Raw genomic sequence first — 21,263 nt, 5'->3', positions numbered from 1 at the left:
TTGCAGTGTCATTAAGTTCCCCGCTTAGTGACAGCAACACACTTTGAACATCGCCGTCATGAGGGGGTTTAATTTTTAAAAAAAAGTCACACACATATATACACACACATATTTTATATTTATATAGATATATTTTTATTTTTTTTTATTTTTTTGCATTTATTTTTTTGCACAGTATATCAAGCAGTCATTGTAAATGGATATCACTATGACTGCTTGATAATTAAATTTTTTACATTTTTGGTTATTATTAGGCTGCTCCAAACTTAGGAATAGCCAATAATAACCTTAGGTAAACTGATCCCGACATGCTGATCCTGCAGCATGTTGGAGTAAAGGTGCCCTTACGATTATCGGACGAAACTTTTCGTCCGATGATCGAACCGTCGTACGATTTTCGTACGACGGCCCCATCCTGCCCCGATTATCGCAAGGTTCAATCAGCGGTAGTTAGAAAAAAACACCTGGACGACTTGGGGTAATTGACCGCAATTATTTTCGTTTGCGCATGCGCAGTGTTAATCGTACGACTTTTGACGGACGGAAACGCCACCAACCATGCAAACATCGTACGATTGACCAAAGTTTTCAAACATGCTTGACCGTCCGTCAAAAGTCATATGATTGTACAGTACTATCGGTTGGGCACTACATTCACACGTTACGATTGTCGTACGAAAAGTCGATCGCATATGATTATCGTGCCTTAAGATCTCACTAAAGACTTCTGATTGTTTCAGGCTTATGATCGTTGTGGAAACAATGTTTCAGCATAGAAACATACTGCTAAATGTTTCAATGCTGAAACATGTAGCAAAAAGCCGGTACACATCAGGATTTCCTAATCCCGACCTGTACAGCTGTCAAACAGTGATAGTAAGTGCGGTACATACCGCACTGCTATCACTGTCAGACATCCAATCGATAAAAGCGATCTTTTGTCTGTTAAAGCTTATTTCTTTCATTAATGGATGCCCCAATACTGAGGTGTCCATTAATGAATGGAAAACCACTGATCTCAGCAGTTACCGGCATTGCAGAGCCCCAAATAGCTGCTCATGTACAGTGTAAGTGAGCAGTCATTTGGACTCTTAGTGGCGTGGATGTACAGTGTACGTCTCCTGTCACTAAGGGGTTAAAGATGAAAAGCCTTGTGAACTCCCTTTAAAAGTATTTTATTAGCCTACAAAAATGGGTTTTAACTGTGCACAACAGGTGCTCTTTACAGGGGAGTCTGTACAGGAATGTTCTTCTGCAGCCTGTTCTGCTAGTTCCAGCAACAATGCTTCTAATCTTTCATTCCAAATCCTGACTTATCATGAGAGTTTGTTTTTTTCCTATTCAGCCTATCAACACCTACACTGAGATTTAAAACCTGTTTATTAGCTTGGAAAATGAACCCCATTTTAATGTGTTATTTCATTACTCAACAGCTACACCATTCTGATATTTGCCAAATCTCAAACTCTGTCCCAGCTATAGGCATTCATCCATAAAGTAATGTGTGAATGGGAAATTACATGCTAAACCAGAGCTACTTTTAACATGCATCTGTGGTGCAGGTCACACATTTAGGAGGCCAATTCCTTACATCGACATCTCCAACTTCTTAGCATAATCACATCACGCTACAAACAGAATCATTTTCCCAAAAAGGAGGTTGGGGTATACATTTACAAAAAGACAAGAGAGGCATTTTCACTGGAAAAAATCTTGAATATTTATAGGGTTTGGCTATCCAAAGTGATATTCCAGTTTTTTTAGGATATAGCACAGGTGAAATCACTCACCAGATTCTTATACCTCTTAAAATGGGTCTTGCAGTAAAACACAAGGTCCTCCTAAATTATTATTAAGGCTATGTGATAGCAATTAAAGTAAAGTAAACAAAAATAAAAATAACAGTTTAAAAATAATATCAAATGAAATAAATGTAAAAATAATTTTTTTAAATGTTTAAAGTCGCTCGCGAGCATGCGCGTCATAATGCCTACGCATGAAAACGATTGCGATATACATGTTGTGTATCCCGCGCACGCCGGAGTGAGAGCAATAATTCTACAGCCAATATTTATGGGTATCTAAAAACTGATGACCTGTAGGGGCTTTTAAAGCCTCATCTACGGACTTTTGGTATACTGAATTTTGTCACCGTTTCAGGGTCGCACACAATTTTTAACCTGGGCATGTTGGGTAGGGTATTTTATGGTATTTTATGGTGTTTTGGGAACTACATTTAAGTTAAGTGCATTTAAAATCACAAAATTTTGGGTTTGATAATAAGTTGCGCTAATATCGTGCAACATACAAGTTTGCAACTGTCCCCATTTTATTCTACAGGGTCTTGGCTTTCAGAAAATATAAAATGTTTGGGGGGGTTTAAAGTAATTTTCAGGCCTAAAATGTGAATTATAGCATGTGTGCAAAAAAAAAAAAAAAAAAAAAAGCTTCAGTCATGAAGGGGTTAAGTGGACATTACATATTTACTAGGTTCACTTTGAAAGATTTCAGCAGCAGAAAACCCACACTGGAATTTCTGGCACTGCCCATGGAGTCTCAATTCTACTGCAGCAAGAAAGGTCTCTCTTTTTTTTATGTTGCATTCTCTATATACTACAACTCATTTGCTATACAGTGTAAATAAGAACTACTGCATGCAGTGTGATACATATAGGTGCCGCCATTTTTGCAAAAGCATTTGTAATTCTGTTCAAACAGTAATCCACACCACCCCCTGCAAATTAGCAAAAGCCAAGACCCACCCAAATCCATACAGTGAAGGAGCAGCAATACATTGATAAAGTGATTCCTCTCCCCTACATACCGTGTTTCCCCGAAAATAAGACACCGTCTTATATATTTTTTGGCTCAAAAAAAACACACTAGGTCTTATTTTTGGGGTGTCTTTTTTTTCTTTTTTTAATGTACAACAATCCACACTTATTCATGTAGAAAAGTCTACATGTATTCATGTACACAAATAGAGTGATCAGGACAACCAGGGGTGCCGTACCTTTCCAAGAGCAATTTGCTAACCAATCGCTGGCCACAATGAGCGAAGTGTTGCTTTTTTCTGCATTACACTGCTGGCCTCTGTACTCTGCATCACACCACTGGCCTCTGCACTCTGCATTGTTACTGATCTCTGTTCTCTGTGTCACACCACTGACCTGGCGGAGTTAAGGGCGGGGCACGGTAGGGGTCAGGTGGGGCGACTGGTGGCGAGTAACTCTTAAGGCCTGGCTAGTAGCTCAGGACTTGAAATTTTGAGCCCTGCTCTAATATATGGAATCAAATGAGAAAATATAGGACAGCATCACAAAGCATGCCAAAATCTGGGAATATATAGGTCTACAGACTATACTGTGAGGGAATACAATAACATTCAAATTGGGGGCAGTCAAGCATCAAAGCTAAGCAGCCTAATATACAGGGGGAGTTAAAATGTGTATTTAAAGGAGAACTATGAGGTAAGTGATTTTCACTCACCTCATAGTTCTAGCCGACCTGTGACAATGAGACTGTAACACGTCGGCTCAATAGATCGGGAAGTGAACACATACCGACGCTCGCTCACTTCTCGATCATGTCCCTGCAGAGAGCCATGACTGTCACTCACGGCTCCCTGCAGGGATTTCCCCCCCCCTCCGATTCTCCAGCACTGACTGCAGGAACGGACAGGGGAGGGGGCGGGTACAGCTGGCTCTGCCTCTAGATAGGCAGAGCCTGCTGTCAATCACGCAGCTGGGTGGATAGCGACAATAATGTCGGGATCTGTCCCGGCTGCGGTGGTCTCAGTATACCGCGAGCTATAGCTGAGCTTTGGGTGACGGTAGGACGCTAGTTTGTGTCCTTCCGTGACCCTTAGGCCTTGTTCACACCAAATGCAGAGCAGATCCGATCAGGTTTCTGCACACGCACGCTAGTCTTTTTGGGCGCGTTTTTGATGCGTTCCGGGCTCTTTTTGGTTAAAAATGTTTTATTTTTTTTACGTTTAAAATGGGCTTCCAATGTGTTCCAGGCATTGGCATGCGTTTTGGATGTGTTCCAGAGCAGGTAAAATAGGGTCTGCTGCAGGTTTTTCACCTGCTCTGGATCTGCACTGCAACTGCACGCTGTGATGTGAACTGGAGCAAAAAATACCATTGGAATACAATGGACGCAGTTTTGATCCGGTCTGCACCTGCTCTGCGCTTGGTGTGAACAAGCCCTTAGGAGAACTATGGGGGAAAACACTTACCCCATAGTTCTCTTAAATCTGATTCTCTTGCTATTTAATGTTGTATAACAAATGTGCCATCAGCATTAAATAAATACTATAGGCTTTGTTAAAACATGTGAACACACACACACACACACACACATCCCTGAGAAATTACACAAAAAACTTGGGATGCACCAATGCCATTTTTTAAAGACCAAGTATGAGTACCGATACTTTTTCTTAAGTGCTCACGGATACCAATTACCAAAGCTTTTTTAATTTAGTGTCATGTGACAGTTTTTCTACAATAATACAGACTAATGACTTTAGGACAGTGGTAGGAGCACCAGGGCCCATTCACAGCTGCAACCTTTGCCACCCTTGTAGTTCTGCCACTAACTCTAGGCTAGAGAAACTACAAATCACAGCAAATCCATTAAACAGCAATGCAGAATTCCGCCAGCAATAGAGAACTACAAATCCCAGCAATACATTAAAAAGCAATGCAGAATACAATTAGCTATAGAGGACTATGAATCCCAGCAATCCATTATACAGCAATGCCGAATATTACCAGCTATAGAAGACTACAATTCCCAGCAAGACATTTTACAGAAATGCAGCATAATATGAAGCTACATGCTCTTTTGTTGCTCACCAGGGCTATGTGGTGTCTCATAAGCCTGTGCAGGGTCTGACCATGGCTGTGTGGTCTCACCATGGTTGCGTGCAGGTGGGTGCGGTCTCACCATGGCTGTGCGGTCTCAATAGGGCCGCATGCAGGTGGGTCTCACCAGGGCTGTGCGGGCATCTGCGGGAGGTCAGAAGGAGATGTAGGGACAAACCTAAGCTGTAAGCAGCGCCGCAAAGGTCCCTACAAGGCTGCCCTGACGTCACCTAGTGTGGTCTTCATGCAAATATAGTATGCCAAGGACACCCTCACCTCCAGACTGACATTCACCTATCAATGCATTTTGAGCCAAAAGCTAGTCCACTGCCAGCATTCAGGCGGAGGGTTCTTAAAAAGGAAAACTAAAGCAAGGTGCTCGGATGTTTTCAGTTGGCTATGTACAACACCCAGTTCACCCCTCCCACAGCCATGATCTGCCTGCATTGCATACAGAAGTACAAAGTGATGACATCACTGGGTCTAGCCTAAGTTATTCAATGAAAATTGATTTTATTTAAACATTTTACGCATGTTGATGAAGGTGGGCGGGAGGAACCAGGAAAGGCAAAATATAAGCAGAGTAAGCTTTAAGAGTGTAGATTTCAGTTCCAACAAATGCCCATCCTTAACTGGCTATTTTTTTAAAGAGGTGGCCAGGTCTGGATCTTACCTAAACATCAGGTCTCTGCAATTATTACAGGTTACTCTAAATATTAAAAGACCTAGATTGGATCCCATACCATCTAGTTCAATGTATTCATAGCTAGCCATGATGTAGTGACTTGTTTGGGGGAAAGGCTAGTTATGAGAAGCTGTCCTCATATTGTACAAATTATCTGTCAAAACACTGATGACTTCCTTCACCAGCAAATTTCCTCTATGTCTTTACATGTTCCCTACCACTCAAAAGGTTAAAATGGTCACAGACACGAGCCTCCCTTTAACTTATGAGGGCGATATTATTTTACCCAACAGATGACCCATAAACTGAACTTTCCAAAATGGAACACTCTCCGACACTTGTCATTGATACAGCGAGCCTGCTACTCCTCACAGCTGTCACAACAGCTCCCCAGAATGTTCTATTCATTGGCAATTCTTTCGAGAATTCATATATCACAAGGCTCAGTCTGAAGAGACCTTAAACGTACAACTATTCGCCATCAGCAAGGAAAAAGAAAATATTGTTTATTACGCAGTGTTACTCGTAGATTATTACTGGGCTATTATATAATTTGACAAAAAGTAATCTGTTCCCTCCAATTACCCAGAAGTCTCAGAAAATTATAGAACCTTATTACATGGTGTAACCAAATCTGTGTGGGATGGAAGCTTAGGAACCCATTGAAAAAGAGAACACACACATTACAAAAATAAAGGTCAAAGAAAAAGTGATGATGAACAATACCAAAATGAACCACTTAGAAAACATTCATAATGGTAAAGTGTAAGATTTTTCCTCCCTTTACAGGTCAAACCAAATATAAAACCCTGATCTAGGGTTGACTTTGCCATTTTTCTTCTTTAGGGTGCAACTTGTAGATTTTACTATCTTGTAACCAAATTTCCTGCATTTTAGCAACAATCAATTCCTTTTAATTGCGAAATTGGAATTTAAAAAAAAAAATAAATCAGAAAATACTGTCAACCGGACTGGAAACAGACCATGCGCTACAGCTGAAAATCTCTTAATTGCGCTCCCCTCACCACAGTCCTGAGATCTTCCATTTCTAGAGTTCTTGTTTAAGTCAAATTTGACAAAATCCCTCTATAGGTTTGTTATGTGTTCCTATTCACACAGCATAATGAAAAATATTGTTTACCTTTTAGCTGTTTCATTGGTGAAAGGGTCAAACTGAGAGACAGACTGAACTTCTCTCATCAAAACGGTAATTCCACTTTCTCAGATAAATGGAATGAGAAAATGGAATTACCCCACCAGTCTGCCCCCTAAACCACCGACCCACACACGCTGGTTTTCCTGTCAACTACTGCTCTTTCCCCTCAACCACTGCTGGTGTAATGTCCATACATGGTATGCATTTCAAATTCTGCTCGCAAATGGGAAGCACTCACAGGTCAGCATGGCCACCTGGGCGATCGGCAAGAAGAGTAGTGGAGGGGAGAGGGGGCAGATTGATGGTGGTTATTCCATTTTCCCATTCTATTTCGCTGTAAATTACCCTTTAACATATATACAACGCTATACAACTCTTTAACCCTTTCGCTGCCAAGGACGTACGTCGTACGGAGCTACAAAAGTGCTTCCAGCTGGCCAGCTCAGTACGTCGTACGGACCTGGCATTTACAGTTCTACTATAAGCTGATGGTAATTTGAGAAACATTTGCACAATTATCGCACGGCCTACAAATTTAGTATCACCATCTTTTTATTCTACCAGGCCTGCGCTTTCAGAAAATATATGGTTTGGGGGGTCTTTTACAAACGCTAACAACGCAGCAGTTGAACAATTGAATTGTGTATTTTTATCGGTTTAATATTAATTTGAGAAACATTTGCGCAATTATCGCAGGGCCTACAAATTTAGTATCACCATCTTTTTATTCTACCGGGCCTGCGCTTTCAGAAAATATATGGTTTGGGGGGTCTTTTACAAACGCTAGCAAAGCAGCAGTTGAAAATCAAACCAATAGAAAAAAAATTGCAGAAAATTCAAAAATGGCTTGGCCAGCTGATTTGAAAAATGTTCCGGAGGGCTTGGCAGCGAAAGGGTTAATCGTTTGTTAGGACAGACAGCACTAAAAGCTGCTAATAGGAATCTTTTAAAGTTATGCAATGTAAATAAGAACATGTAACAAATACAAGAAGGTGGCATGCCAATTTGGCTGCAAAAGTGGAAATACAATTTTAGGGCAGTTATAAAGTGTTATAAAAGTGTTGTCATAAAACATGTACAAATGATATTGGCAGTCAGGCTGATGAGATTTAGTGGAAGAAAAGTAGTACTATCAGGGACAGCTGTGGATTAAAGGTGAATAGTGCAGAAAAAGCTGCATTTTATTTTAAAATGGGCTATTACTATGTACCTTGTTATTTTAGCAGGAGTTCGGCTTTAAATGGCACATTGCTGTTCTTGTAGGTGTTGGGCCTGTTGAGGTTACTGTTTTTTGTGGGGGGGTTTTGTTGGATATTCTTTATGTTACAGAAACTTTTCGAATAATATTTGTTCACAAAGTGCAACAGAGGCATACAAATAACACTCAACAACACTGATTTAACGGTATAAGATGATATGGAGAGATGTGCAATAGGTGCATAATCAGAAAGCTTTGAAGATCTCTCTAACGATACATAGAAATATAACTCATGAAGAATAAATGAACAATATAACATTCCAAATGGTGAAGAAAGGATCCACATGTAGTTCTCACCGAAACAAGGGCAGTATCGATTAATTCAAATTGCAGTACGGTAAAAAAGGAGGAGAGGAAAAGGAATATACTATCAGTCAGTATAAGGAAAGGAAAATAATAAAAAAGGAAAAGAATAAAAAAGGAAAAGAAAGTCAATAGGCAGTATCCTAACTGGCTCCACCCACCTGGGCTATCAAGGGGGATGAAAAGGGAACAGACCCCAGGCATTCTTCAATGGAGACTCAGTTTGCAGATAGGTGCTATACTCCGACGTGAATGTAAACTCCTTCGAGTAGAACCAGGTCCGCCAATGTTTGTCATGGGTACCTTTAGAGGTTAAATTTTTTTCCCCCTTTCGTGGATTTTAGGAAAGCAAGAACACTGCCTATATGTTCTGCACAGAAACAAGGCACAGGCTACAATCCTGGAAAAGCTAAGCAATGTCTCAATGACAGATCTAATCTTCCAAGCCATGCCACTTGTCTAGCAGATGTATAAAAACATAGCCAACCTGGCTTTGACTATTAGACCTCTTCATTTCCAGAAAGTTGCACGTGGCTCATCAAGGCACCAAGCAAAAGGCCAATCCAGAACGTCCAGAGGATTGCGGGCTCCCAAAAGGAAATAATCATCATTAACCACCATAAAAAGTATTTACTCGCCATTACTGTAACTCTCAAAACTCTGAACTAGACGTGAAAACTTTCCACTGTTAGTCATGCTGTAATTACTACCACAAATAAAAAATGCCATTACTGCTTAAAGCTCTTATTTTTCTTCAATGACAGAGGCATGTTTCCTGATGTATAGTGGGCAATTTTACAGCACACCTACACAACTATGCTCAGCTATTAAAGGAATTTAGAAAAATGAAGGGAAGAAATATAATAGGCAGTCATTGCGTAACTGCCCTACCATTACAGAAAATGTGCATGGATGCAGAAGAAGGGGCAATGGGAAGAAATCAGCTATGAACAAGTTCTAGTTTATACAAGAAAATGAGAAGGAAATAACTTTCCTCTAGCCTTCATATATTTAAAATCATTGGCATAGAATTAAAGATAATTGTGTTTACTTTAACTTAGCTAAAGTGCAACTGGATACAGAAAAATACCTTTCCAATCACAAAAAATTTCAGTTTAAGTGTCAAGGCAATAGTACATGCTGTCACAGATATATCATTCAAGACATATAATGCAGGTTTTGTTACTGTTGTCTCGTTGTGGTCAAATTCAGCCATTAAAAGGTGCAGCAATTTCCAGGCTGTTTGGGCACTTTTACAATAAACTCATCATGGGGCAGCACAGTTGCGTAGCAATTAGCACTTCTGCCTTGCAGGACTGAGGGTCCCTGGTTCAAATCCTGGTCAGGATACTATCTGCAAGGAGTTTGCATGTTGTCCCTGTGTTTGCGTGCTTTCCTCCCGGTACTCTGGTTTCCTCCCATACTCCAAAGACATGCTGGAAGGTTAATTGGTTAAAAAGAATGTAGACATGCAGTAAGAGATGGTCAAATACTACGGGCAAGCTACAAAAAGATGGTCAAATACTACGGGCAAGCTACAAAAAGATGGTCAAATACTACGGGCAAGCTACAAAAAGATGGTCAAATACTACGGGCAAGCTACAAAAAGATGGTCAAATACTGCGGGCGAGCTACAAAAGATGGTCAAACATTATAGGCAAGCTACAAGAGATGGTCACATACTACAGGCAAGCTACAAGAGATGGCCAACTTCTATAGGAAAGCTACAAGAGAAGGTCAAATACTACAGGCAAGCTACAAAAAGATGGTCAAATACTACGGGCAAGCTACAAAAAGATGGTCAAATACTACGGGCAAGCTACAAGAGATGGTCAAATACTACGGGCAAGCTACAAGAGATGGTCAAATACTACGGACAAGCTACAAGAGATGGTCAAATACTACGGGCAAGCTACAAGAGATGGCCAAATACTACGGGCAAACTACAAGAGATGGTCAAATACTACGGGCAAGCTACAAGAGATGGCCAAATTCTACGGGCATGCCACAAGAGATGGCCAACTTCTATAGGAAAGCTACAAGAGATGGTCAAATACTACGGGCAAGCTACAAGTGATGGTCAAATACTACAGGCAAGCTACAAGAGATGGTCAAATACTACGAGAAAGCTACAATAGATGGTTAAAGACTCTGAACATGCTATAGGAGCTGTTTGAGACTGGGGACATGCTTCAGGTGAAAGTCAGACTGGAGACACATTACACAAAACTGATAGAGATTAGTGTTATTATAGCCCCTTTACAATTCAATACTTCCATATTTGTTTAATTTGTCCAGCTTTCACAATGCTACAGCATCATGTAAGCAGAAGGTCAGGCATTTATAGCCATAGAAGAGCACTTTTCAGATAAGTTTGTTTTATTGCAGAATTGCCATAGCATGTCTCCTGTGCAATAAAAAGGCAGCTTGCTTGAAATTTGTTGACTTTTAAATTCAATTTAACTTTAAAATAGCTTTCTGGCTCAAAGACCGGACTGGCCGGCTCCTAAATGCTACATTAATTTCTACATCCTTGCAATAAAGGATGTTTTATAAGACATTATTAGGAAGACATAACACACACACACACAGAAGCTGGAATAATTTGCTGCTCATGAAAGATAACAGTTTAAGGGTTACTGCGTGTTTACTGCTGCCTCTATTTATGATATAGGAATCTTTGGCAACATGACTAACAACGTCCGGACATGGAACAACTCGCACACTGACCTCAGTGAGAACATGGAACACAATCCACATTGATCTGTTTTCCACTTATTTTATTACCTGCTGAACATGTACATATGGCTTTCCAGTTATGTCACGTTCCGACAATCTTTTTGGCACTTTAGACATCATGCCACCGGATTTTGTCAATATTTGTTTTTTTTCTTTTTCAAACCTAGCTCACAAAAATATTGCAGGTTTCACAGAAGATATTTATGTCCACGCTTCTTTCAAAGCACTTGACAATTTTAAGACCTATAGGCAAGCTTCCATAAAAAGCAGCAAGCACTTGTTTCCCCTCACCAGAGAACTCCATCATAAATGCATTGTGCAAGACAAGCATAAAAATAGAGGCTGGCTGAGCATAATTGGTTAGTAGATTTGCAGTGAAGTTGAGAGAACCTGTCCTGGGATAAAATATTTTTAATTTGAGAAGAAAAAAAAAAGTGGTGAAGGGCAGGCACCTTGTGCCTTCTGGTAACTGTATTCATCTTCAAATGTATTCTAGTGTTACTGTGGAGTCCCTGGGACCCTAGTCCTAGATGGTACAAGGAGACCTGACTGCTACCTAAAATCAAGATTAAATTCTATCCCTTTCTGGCATAAAGCCCTGTCCCTGTCATTTAATTGTCAAATGCTAGAGCCTCTACCACCCACTAAATTTCAGTTAATGTAGAACTGATGCCAAAAATGTTTTATACTTTTAGATAGCGTAAGGGTGAGTTAGAACCCCCAGCATTTTTGTTTTTGTCCAATTGGTTAGAATTCCCTTCACTACCTGTCTGATAGCAACAATAGAAGATGAGAGAAAACCCCTCCAAAACTCCCCGCCCTTACACACAACCGCAAACGACGATTGCACCACGTTACACATTGCCACGGACGTCGGAGTGACAGCAATAATTCTAGGGCAATGGCTCACTGCTAACTCTAAATTGAAGAGTGGTAAAGGCTTTTAACCACTTGAAGACCAGGTGTTTACTCCCCCTTCCTGGCTAGGCCATTTTTCAGTATTCAGCGCTGCAGTACTGACTGACATTTATGACATTTATGTAAACAGGCATTGCTGCCAGTCTTTAAATTTTGGTTGTTTTCCACTCGCGCAAGTGGGCGGGGCCAACAGGCCATCTTTAGATGGCCTGGTACATCCAGGAAGCTCCCGGCCGGCTGTTTTTTTTCACGACTGGCCGGGAGGCGGTTAAAGTGTAATCTATGGGCAGTTTTGGGTACTGTAGGGTTTTTTTTTTGCCATTTCACGGGCGGGTGCGCAATTTTAAGACAAGTTTGGTATCTATTTACCCGACACAGCCCCATCTTTTAAATTTTACCAACAATGGCTATTATATTCGGTTTGTGTGCACTAAAATTCATGTTAGTGTATTTTTTCCAAAAAATATTCATTTGATAAATATTTGCTTAAATATCATGCAACATAAACTGCAACTAGAATTTTTTTTTATTCTACAGGGCCTCTGCTGTCATAAAATATTAATTGTTGGGAGGTTTTAAGCAATTCTCTATCCAAAAATTCAGATTTTAATGTGTGCAAAAGTTAAGTAACTGCTCCAGACACAAACTGGGTAAATGGCTGGACCTAACCTCAACTTGGGGGGAATTCATCAAAACTGGAGCAGAGAAAATCTGGAGCAGGTTTACACTGCAGCCAATCAGCTTCTCTCTCATTTTCAGATCTTACCTAAGCAAACTGAAGAGGTTGCTGATTGGTTGCCATGGGCAACTGCTCCAGATCCTGTTTGCTCCAGTTTTGATAAATTCCCCCCAATGTTACTTACAGTCATCAGTCAGATTCGGAAATATGCATCTCACGGCTGGTTCACACCAAGTGTGTTAAACTGCATTGATCAACAAAAAGGTTTAAACGCAAGGACAAAGAGAAAACAAATTGTTTCCAATGTGCCCTGTTCACTCCATACAGTTGTGTGTTGCATAAAAATGCAGCATGCCTGCATTTTTTTCACAATGCACAACACATTAAAAAGCACTGTTGCAGGGGCGTGGCCAGGCGCATGGAGCGGTAAGACGTGCTTTAGCTCGTCTCCCGCTCACAGGGCACTGAACACAGGCAGACAGCAGCCATCCGCTCTCCCCTTTGCCGACCATGAGTGACTAAAAAAAAAAAAAAAAAAAAAAAAAAAAAACACTGTTGCATACTGCAACACGCTGTTGTACACATAGTTGAATGAAGTGGCATTTTGTGACAATGCAACAAGGTTTAAAAAAAATAAGGAGGTATAAAAGGAAGCACTGTGGTGCATTGTAACAATGTATTGCACTGCCCCTACACAAAGCACATGTTATACAGACCATCAATGGTTTCTGTAGGCAACACACACAGCTCCATCTTTAGCGCCCATTCACACTGAGTGGAAAATCCCGCGATTTCCGCCGCAATATCGTTTCATTTACTTACATAAATTAGATCCTGACAACCTCTTTTCCTAGGGCATCAGTGGCGTAGGTGTGCCTAAGCAGTACACAGCGGGAAAGCTATGTCACTGCTTGTTCCAGATCTTCCAGAGGGATCTCGTGAGAAAAAAAAAGAAAAATGGCTGCAAGATCTTGCAGCCATTTTCTTTTTTTTTTTTTTAGTCATGTGAATAACAGGCCATGATAACACAAGCTTCAGCCTTGTGGTGCAATGCGCACGCTCAGGAAGCTAGTGCTTGCCATGCATAAGCGCGAAAGTAGAGTGCGTGTCATCAGTCAGTAAGTGTGGCTGTGGCACCATAAAAACGGAAACAGATCAAAGTGCATGTGCAGGATTTCAATGTGCATCATCAGGGTGAAGGGAGAAAACCAGGAAGGGCGAACATATGCCCTTTTTCAAGATGGCCACCAACAAAAGAGCAAAGATTTTAGAAAACAAACAAAAGTAGGTAAACAAACATTTAAAACAGAATCCTAAGTGTGCTTGAATGTATTAAAAGGCATAAGGGGACATGTTTATGTCATTTGGGTCATACAAGGCAAAAGTCCACTTTTAAGAGACGCACATATGACGCCATTTTCAAAAAAGGCAAGCTTCCTGGCTGTGAAGCTGAGTCACTATCCTAGACTTAGTTAGCTGCATGTTTGTTTTGGGTAGGGATGCACCAATAACGATACTGGTATAGATATCGGTGCCGATACTGAATATTTAGGCGAGTACTCGTACTCGCTCAAATGCTCCGATACTTTTCCCGATACGGCAACTTCCGGTCAGACGGAGATTTCCTCTGACCAGCAGTGCCGCGAGGAAACATGGAGCCAGGAACCTGGCTCCATGCTGTTTGGCCGGCTCCATGCTGTTTGCCCGGGAAGCCGGCTTCCCAGCCAATCAGTGTTGAGCCGGGCAAACAAATCTGATAATATGGCGACACGACCCCCACCTTGCAGACAAATCATTCCCCTCACATAGATCCTCAGCAGCATTCATTACCGTAGCAGTCCCTCGCCCAGCTGAGCAGACACCGCTTTCCAAGCTCTCCGTGGTCTGCCGTCTCCTGAGTGCACAGCACCTACGTGATCGGCCCTCAGCCTGCTACTGCACAGGATTTTTGAATGAGAGCACTGGGCAGTATGCGCATGCGCAATAGCAGTTTGAGGGCCGATCACGTGGGCGCTGCACACAGGAGACGTGGGCACTGCAGATCCCAGAGAGCTTGGAGAGCGGTGTCTACCCAGCTTGCTGAGGGACTGGTACGGTAATGAATGCTGCTAAGGATCTATGTGAGGGGAATGAGGTGCCTGCAGGGTGGGGGTCGTGTCACCATATTGTCAGATCTGTTTGGCCGGCCTCGATGCCGATTGGCTGGGAAGCCGGTTGCCCGGCCAATCAGCATCCAACCGGCCAAACAGAATGGAGTCGGCTTCCCGGGCAATCAAGAAGCCGGGCGGTGGGTAATGACACGCCGCCTGGCTTCTTGATTGTCCAGGAAGCTGACTCTATGCAACCGGAAGTACCGGTACTCGATATCACCGAGTACCGAAATATAAATATCGGTACTCGATACCGAAAAACCGATATCAGTGCATCACTAGTTTTGGGGTATCTATTTAGACCATGTCAAAGTAGGAGACAACCAGCAGCTAGCATGCTTACAAAGAAGTCAGCAATGGTAGCCCCCCTATTTCTCACAGTACCCTTTAATTCACTTTATAAAAGGAGCCTCATCAATTTATCATACCAAACTCAGACTGCAGCTCAGATCAGCTACACTCCCAGCCTCACCCAAAATGAATTGTCAGCTTGGGGCGTATTAAAATTCTCAAGCATCACTACACTGTTCATAACCAAAACAACAGATCACATTTTAGCTGCCTTAATTTAGCCAGGAAATAAGATTAAAGTTGAAAATGTAAATATTTTATCTTGTTCCTGCTGTTGTCTGACAGCTCCAAAAACCTCTGCAGACCTGCCAGCTCAAATGTAATGTTTCACAGCCAAAATGGGTGTCTGCAGAAGACAAACATACCATAGCTAGAACTCCTTCAAACGTGCATGCTTCTAATCCCCAATCTCCCATAGGGCAGAGCAGTGAGAAAGCCCATCTTAATATTTTTTAGGATACTGTCTGTCACACAAGAAAATAAAAAAAAAATAAAAATCAGACTTTCTGCCTCACCACCCATTAGCCCTGGAATTTGGTCAACAGAAAATAATTATTTTGGACTTCCAGCAGCAGAATATGTCTTGCTTTTCCTTTAATCATCTCTGTATATAACTGGGCAATAAAACCATGCTTCTTACCTGGGCCCCATCCTTTAGTTTCAGGATGCACTCCATAGTGTTGATTGTTATCACTACCGATTCTGACCCAAGTTTCGTCCATGGTACATGTATACGTAACTCATGTATATGTCCACTGAGAAAGGTGAATGGAAGTTTCAGTTCCTGGAAAAAACACGTCAAGATTATGTTAAAGAGAATCTGCTTATAAGTATATAAAAAAAATAATGTGATATTTTTTTTTTAATAAAAATACGACCATGGCAATGGGCAACCCCTGCAATGCAAGGGTTACCTGCTCATTTTTGTCTAGGGGATCTGTGTAAAGGACTTTTCCTTACCTGATCCCCACTCCAAGACCAGTGCCCGCATCCTTTTCCCCCCTCCACTCTGGCGGCCTGAGGCCCGCTGATGTCATCACTTCTAATGTATGGCACAAGGCCCTGCATGATATGCTAGGACACCCAGAGACAATCAATGAACCAGAGCAGAGGGAAGAGGAGACAGATGAGCTCCCACTGCAGGGGGGAGTAGGGATCAGGTAAATTTCCTGTGTATGAGTAACAATTTTATTCATCTAACCCCTAGACATAAACAAGCAGTTAACCCTTGCAATGCAGGGGTAGCCCCACAACCAGGAAAATATTTAAAGATTGGCTTTATTGCCAAAATTGATAATGTCGAATTGACACAAATTATTTCTAGAAGGGGGCTTCAGTTATGTGCAAATGCAGGCCCTTTAAAAGCGAAACTTTACCCATATCTTTGAAATGACAACAAACACGCTTCTAGAAATGTTTAGTAATAATCTACAAACATATAGTTCTAGATTATTGCCGGTGTTCTATCAAAAGTTCTCTGCTCTAATTCATCCCAAAGGTGTTCTATAGGGTTGAGGTCAGAACTCTGTGCAGGCCAGTCAAGTTCCTCCCCCAAACTGCCCCATCCATGTCTTTATGAGCCTTGCTTTGTGCAATGGTGCGCAGTCATGTTGGAACAGGAAGGAGCCATACCCAAACTGTTCCCACAAAGTTGGGAGCATGAAATTGGCCAAAATGTCTTGGTATGCTGATGCCTTAAGAGTTCTCTTCATTGGAACTAAGGGCCAAGCTCAACCCCTGAAAAACAACCCCACACCATAATCCCCCGTCCACCAAACGTTATACCTGGCACAATGCAGTCAGGCAAGTACCGTTCTCCTGGCAACCGCCAAACCCAGACACGTCCATTGGATTGCCAGACAGAGAAGCGTGATTTGTCACTCCAGAGAACACGTCTCCACTTTTCTAGTCCAGTGGTGGGGTGCTTTACACCACTGCATCCAACACTTTGCATTGCACTTGGTGATGTAAGGCTTGGATGCAGCTGCCCGGCCATGGAAACCCATTCCATTAAGCTATCTACGCACTGTTGTGCCAATCTGAAGGACACACGAAGTTTGGAGGTCTGTAGCTATTGACTTTGCAGACAGTTGCGACATCTGCGCACTGTGCACTTCAGCATGAGCTGACCCTGCTCTGTCATTTTACGTGGCCTACCACTTCGTGGCTGAGTTGCTGTTGTTCCCAGTTGCTTCCACTTTGTTATAATACCACTAACAGTTGACTGTGGAATATTTAGTAGCAAGGAAATTTCATGGTACACCTGAATCCAATGATTTGGAGGGGTGTCCCGATACTTTTGGCAATATAGTGTATATGCCTTCACTTCCTGGAACTCTGGCACACGTGACTTGGACATTTGACCTAGCACATCATCTCGGGGGAGGAAAATGCCTTTCCCTGTGATCTGGTGAGAATACAGATGAGATTTCCCAGCAATGCTCTGCTTATGTACCCTTCCCAGGATGCAACGCTTGGACAAAGGCTGCATCACTAATGCCCAAGAGGACCACCAAGTGGACAAAAAATAATTGTAAGTAAAAGAAAAATATGTTTAACTAATGAATGTAAGATGATTACCTATCAGCATGCAGAGCTGCATGCCAATGTGATTTTTAGCAAAAGGGGGTAAAGGCCCGCTTTAACTATCAGACTCACAGGTTCAGAACAGCATTACCAGTAGCCAAACGTATATACATGTAGGTAAAAAGTAATTTCTGGAGTTGTGAAATGGACATTAACTAATACATCAGTTATTAATACCTGCCAGGGTAGTGGGTTTGAAAGAATAATAATACTTCCATAACTGAAGAGAAAACGCAAGAATAAGCTATAAAATATGAGTTATCCCATTATAGAATTAAGAACTATGCAGATTTCACTTTGGGAATTTACTTTGGCTGCCTCACAGCATAATCCTTATTAAAAATGTTATGTCTAGTACCTTATCTAAAACATTTTAAAAGTCCAGTTTCCCTCCTCCTCTCTAAAATAATACAAATCTGATAGCACAGACTACTTCCAGTCCTTGCAGCCCTGTGTTCAGGCTCCAAAGATCTCTGTTCTCCTTTCCTGGACAATCTGTTTACTGTCATTAAGAGCTCCGATTGGGCACAAATCCATGTCAAGTGCACCCCTTGAAACAGGACATTCCCTCCGAGGACTAGGCACGCTTCATTTTGCGGTAAGAAATACACAAAATCATGAGACTTCTACACTCTCGGTAATAAAACAACTTTGTGCTTTACAGCGTCTCCATTCAATTTTTAATAAACATTCATTTTGACCGTGCAACTTTGTAAATAAAATTCACAACTTCTCCTGTACAGGCTTTTAGAAGTAACCAGAGCACCCCATTTAAAACAATGTAACTCTTTGTCTACTAATGTGTACATATCTCAAGCTGACAATGAAAGCTTTATATGCGCAAGATCTCTCATCTATTGAACCAATGTTTCCTACAGAGTAACAAGCAAACATCAAAGCCCAACTCTTAATTGGTCCTCCCCTCTAACTTGGAGAGCCATCTTCTCTGCTACCTTTCATTTTTATTCCAATTCTACTTATATACAATTTATACAGGGTTGTCCTCTGCAGTGCACCACAATGCGAAGATGTAAATTAAGTATGCATTTTTCTACACTGCCCACAAGTGCAAGTACATTTTTTTTTTCAAGCCTAGAGGCTTACTAAGGGCACATTCAAAGTTAAGAAGCTTGGGATCATAAAAAAAATAAACACATATACTCACCTCTCTGCTGTAGAGTCCTCCTGAAGCTGCACCCGTCCCATGCCGGATCTAGGACCAAGAACTGACTGATCACATGACCGATGGTTTGACAGCTCTTGATCTCTGCTTCCAGTGGCACCTCTGCCAGATTTCCCGCTTCCCTTTCTAGTTCTATAGCACTGACTGGAGAGACAGACAGGGGAGGGAGCAGCACTGCTGGCTCTGGTTTTTAGCCGCATGCTGAGAGGCAGTCAGTTGTCAATCAGACTGTTGGGGATCCAAACCATATTGTCAGGAAAAGGAACAGGAGTATATTAGTTAACTCCAGGAAAAAAAAAAAGAAGGTATTAACCCTTGCAGTGGGGCGACCCCCACACAAAGGTATACTTAACAGACCATCCGAGCTGGCTTGTTTTTAGACCGGTGTCTCTCTCCCTCTGTTCCATTGGTCTAAGGATCCTGGTGTCATCACGCTCTACACTATGCATAGACTATGTAAAAGACATGAGGACACTGAGGAGCAGTCCATCTATGCAGCGGAGGAGGAGACACGCTTCAGTGATCACAGAAGGCGGGAGCCAGTTCGGATCATCTAGTGAGTATAACTTTTTCAGGTGAGTATATCTTTGTAATTTTAGCACCTAGACACAAACAAGCACATAACTCTTGCAGTGCAGATGGTAGCCCCACTGCAAGGGTTAATAAAAAAAATTCCTGGAGTCCTGCTTTAATCAGCATTTGAAATAACTTAAAAACCCTTTGACTTTAATATTGCTGTACGCGGAATAATGAATTGGTGACCTGTCTGAAGCCGATTTGATTTTATTAAGACAACGAGACAACATACCTGTTCCAGAACATCCAGCTTAAGTTCCAGCTTGCTAAGGACAACATCTCCACCCCACAGGGACAGCTGTAAGTCGGAAGGCTTCAAATTCTTTATGTATCTGTTCACATAGCTCATTAAAATCGGAGTCACATAGGACTCCAACATTGTTGGAAAAATCCAGCTGCGGGCACTCCTTTACCTGGAATTTGAAAACATATTGTATTAAAATCCACATTGTATAGAAAAGATATATCTGTACTTTATAACCAGGTTATGGTATAACATCAGAGCATTTATTTGGTCTACTTCAGGTGTTATTATAAATCCTTAGATGCATTGATGCATTCCAATAGACCTATGTTGGCCATTCAGGCAGTTGTTGCATGCACATCGCCATACATATATACAAGAAAAACTGATGCTGTATTAGGGTGCCCAGACACCTTACAATTATCTGCAGATTTTCTGTGGTCAGATGGAAAAAGTGCAACAGATTGTCCCAGGTGGAGATTCCTCCATCCACACAGTGTAGCTTAGATGGAGGAATCTGTTGCACCTTTTCCATCTGACCCTAGAAAATCTGCAGATAATCTATATGTGTATGGCCAGCTTTAGGGACCCATCCCACCTTCTCACTGGAGCAGTCCTGGATCTCCGTCCCTGTATGTTTGCCCCCTAACTTTCAAAACTAGAAAGGATCCTTGACAGCCAGGTCCAGAATTTACTTATATTTTTTGCGCTGTTTCTCTTTTTCTCAAAACCTTGAGATAAAACAGGTATCATCTATCATGCTGATCAGTAATATCCATGTGTGCATGTTTTGGAAGTATGAGTGAGGGTTGTTGCAATAACCAATTTTAGATAATTCTAGGTGGTTGTTCATTGGTGTATTTAGGCTGAGATTTGTTATTAATAAATTTATATCATTTTGTAATTCATTTTGACGCTCCGACCCTCATTAATACTGCTGTTAGTCGTGATCCTCCCTCGATCACTTCAATATCTTCTTTTTGTCGTGTGTGTCATTCCTCCCACAGCACACCCGTCCTCAGGTGTGTGTCATTCCTCCCACAGGACACCCCCGTCCTCAGGTGTGTGCGTCATTCCTCCCACAGGACACCCCCGTCCTCAGGTGTGTGCGTCATTCCTCTCACAGGACACCCCCGTCCTCAGGTGTGTGCGTCATTCCTCTCACAGGACACCCCCGTCCTCAGGTGTGTGTGTGTGTGTGTTTCGTCTCACAGGACGCCCGTCCTCAGGTGTGTGTTGGTCATTCCTCCCAGAGGACCCCTGTCCTCAGTTATGTGATCCATTCCTCTCACAGGACCCCCATCCTCGGGTGTGTGTGTCATTTCTCTCGCATGACCCCCCATCCTCAGGTGTGTGCGTCTCATTACTTTCACATGACCCCCATCCTCAGGTGTGTGCGTCTCATTCCTCTCGCAGGACCCCCATCCTCAGGTGTGTGCGTCTCATTCCTCTCGCAGGACCCCCATCTTCAGGTGTGTGCGCCTCATCCCTCTCGCAGGACCCCCATCCTCAGGTGTGTGCGCCTCATTCCTCTCGCAGGACCCCCATTTTCAGGTGTGTGCGT

The 21,263-nt window shown here is 42.1% G+C and overlaps 1 protein-coding gene across 5 annotated transcripts in view; it reads right to left on the bottom strand.

Moving 5' to 3' along the window:
• VPS13B (vacuolar protein sorting 13 homolog B) overlaps positions 1 to 19,834 on the bottom strand; it is a 761,266-nt gene extending 741,432 nt beyond the window's left edge. For all 5 annotated transcript variants that reach the window (XM_018559352.1, XM_018559343.1, XM_018559336.1 and 2 more), the window contains exons 1-2: positions 19,688 to 19,834; positions 15,751 to 15,894 (exon numbers count right to left, since the gene is read on the bottom strand). In XM_018559352.1, coding sequence (XP_018414854.1) covers positions 15,751 to 15,894; positions 19,688 to 19,834 — 291 coding nt within the window. The remainder of the gene's footprint in view (positions 1 to 15,750; positions 15,895 to 19,687) is intronic.
• Positions 19,835 to 21,263: the final 1,429 nt, after the last annotated feature.

The sequence above is a fragment of the Nanorana parkeri genome, unplaced genomic scaffold, assembly GCF_000935625.1.
Source record: "Nanorana parkeri isolate BGI_ZX_2015 unplaced genomic scaffold, ASM93562v1 scaffold16, whole genome shotgun sequence".
In the NCBI taxonomy this organism is placed as follows: Eukaryota; Metazoa; Chordata; class Amphibia; order Anura; family Dicroglossidae; genus Nanorana; species Nanorana parkeri.
This window is presented reverse-complemented; position numbering and strand designations above follow the sequence as displayed.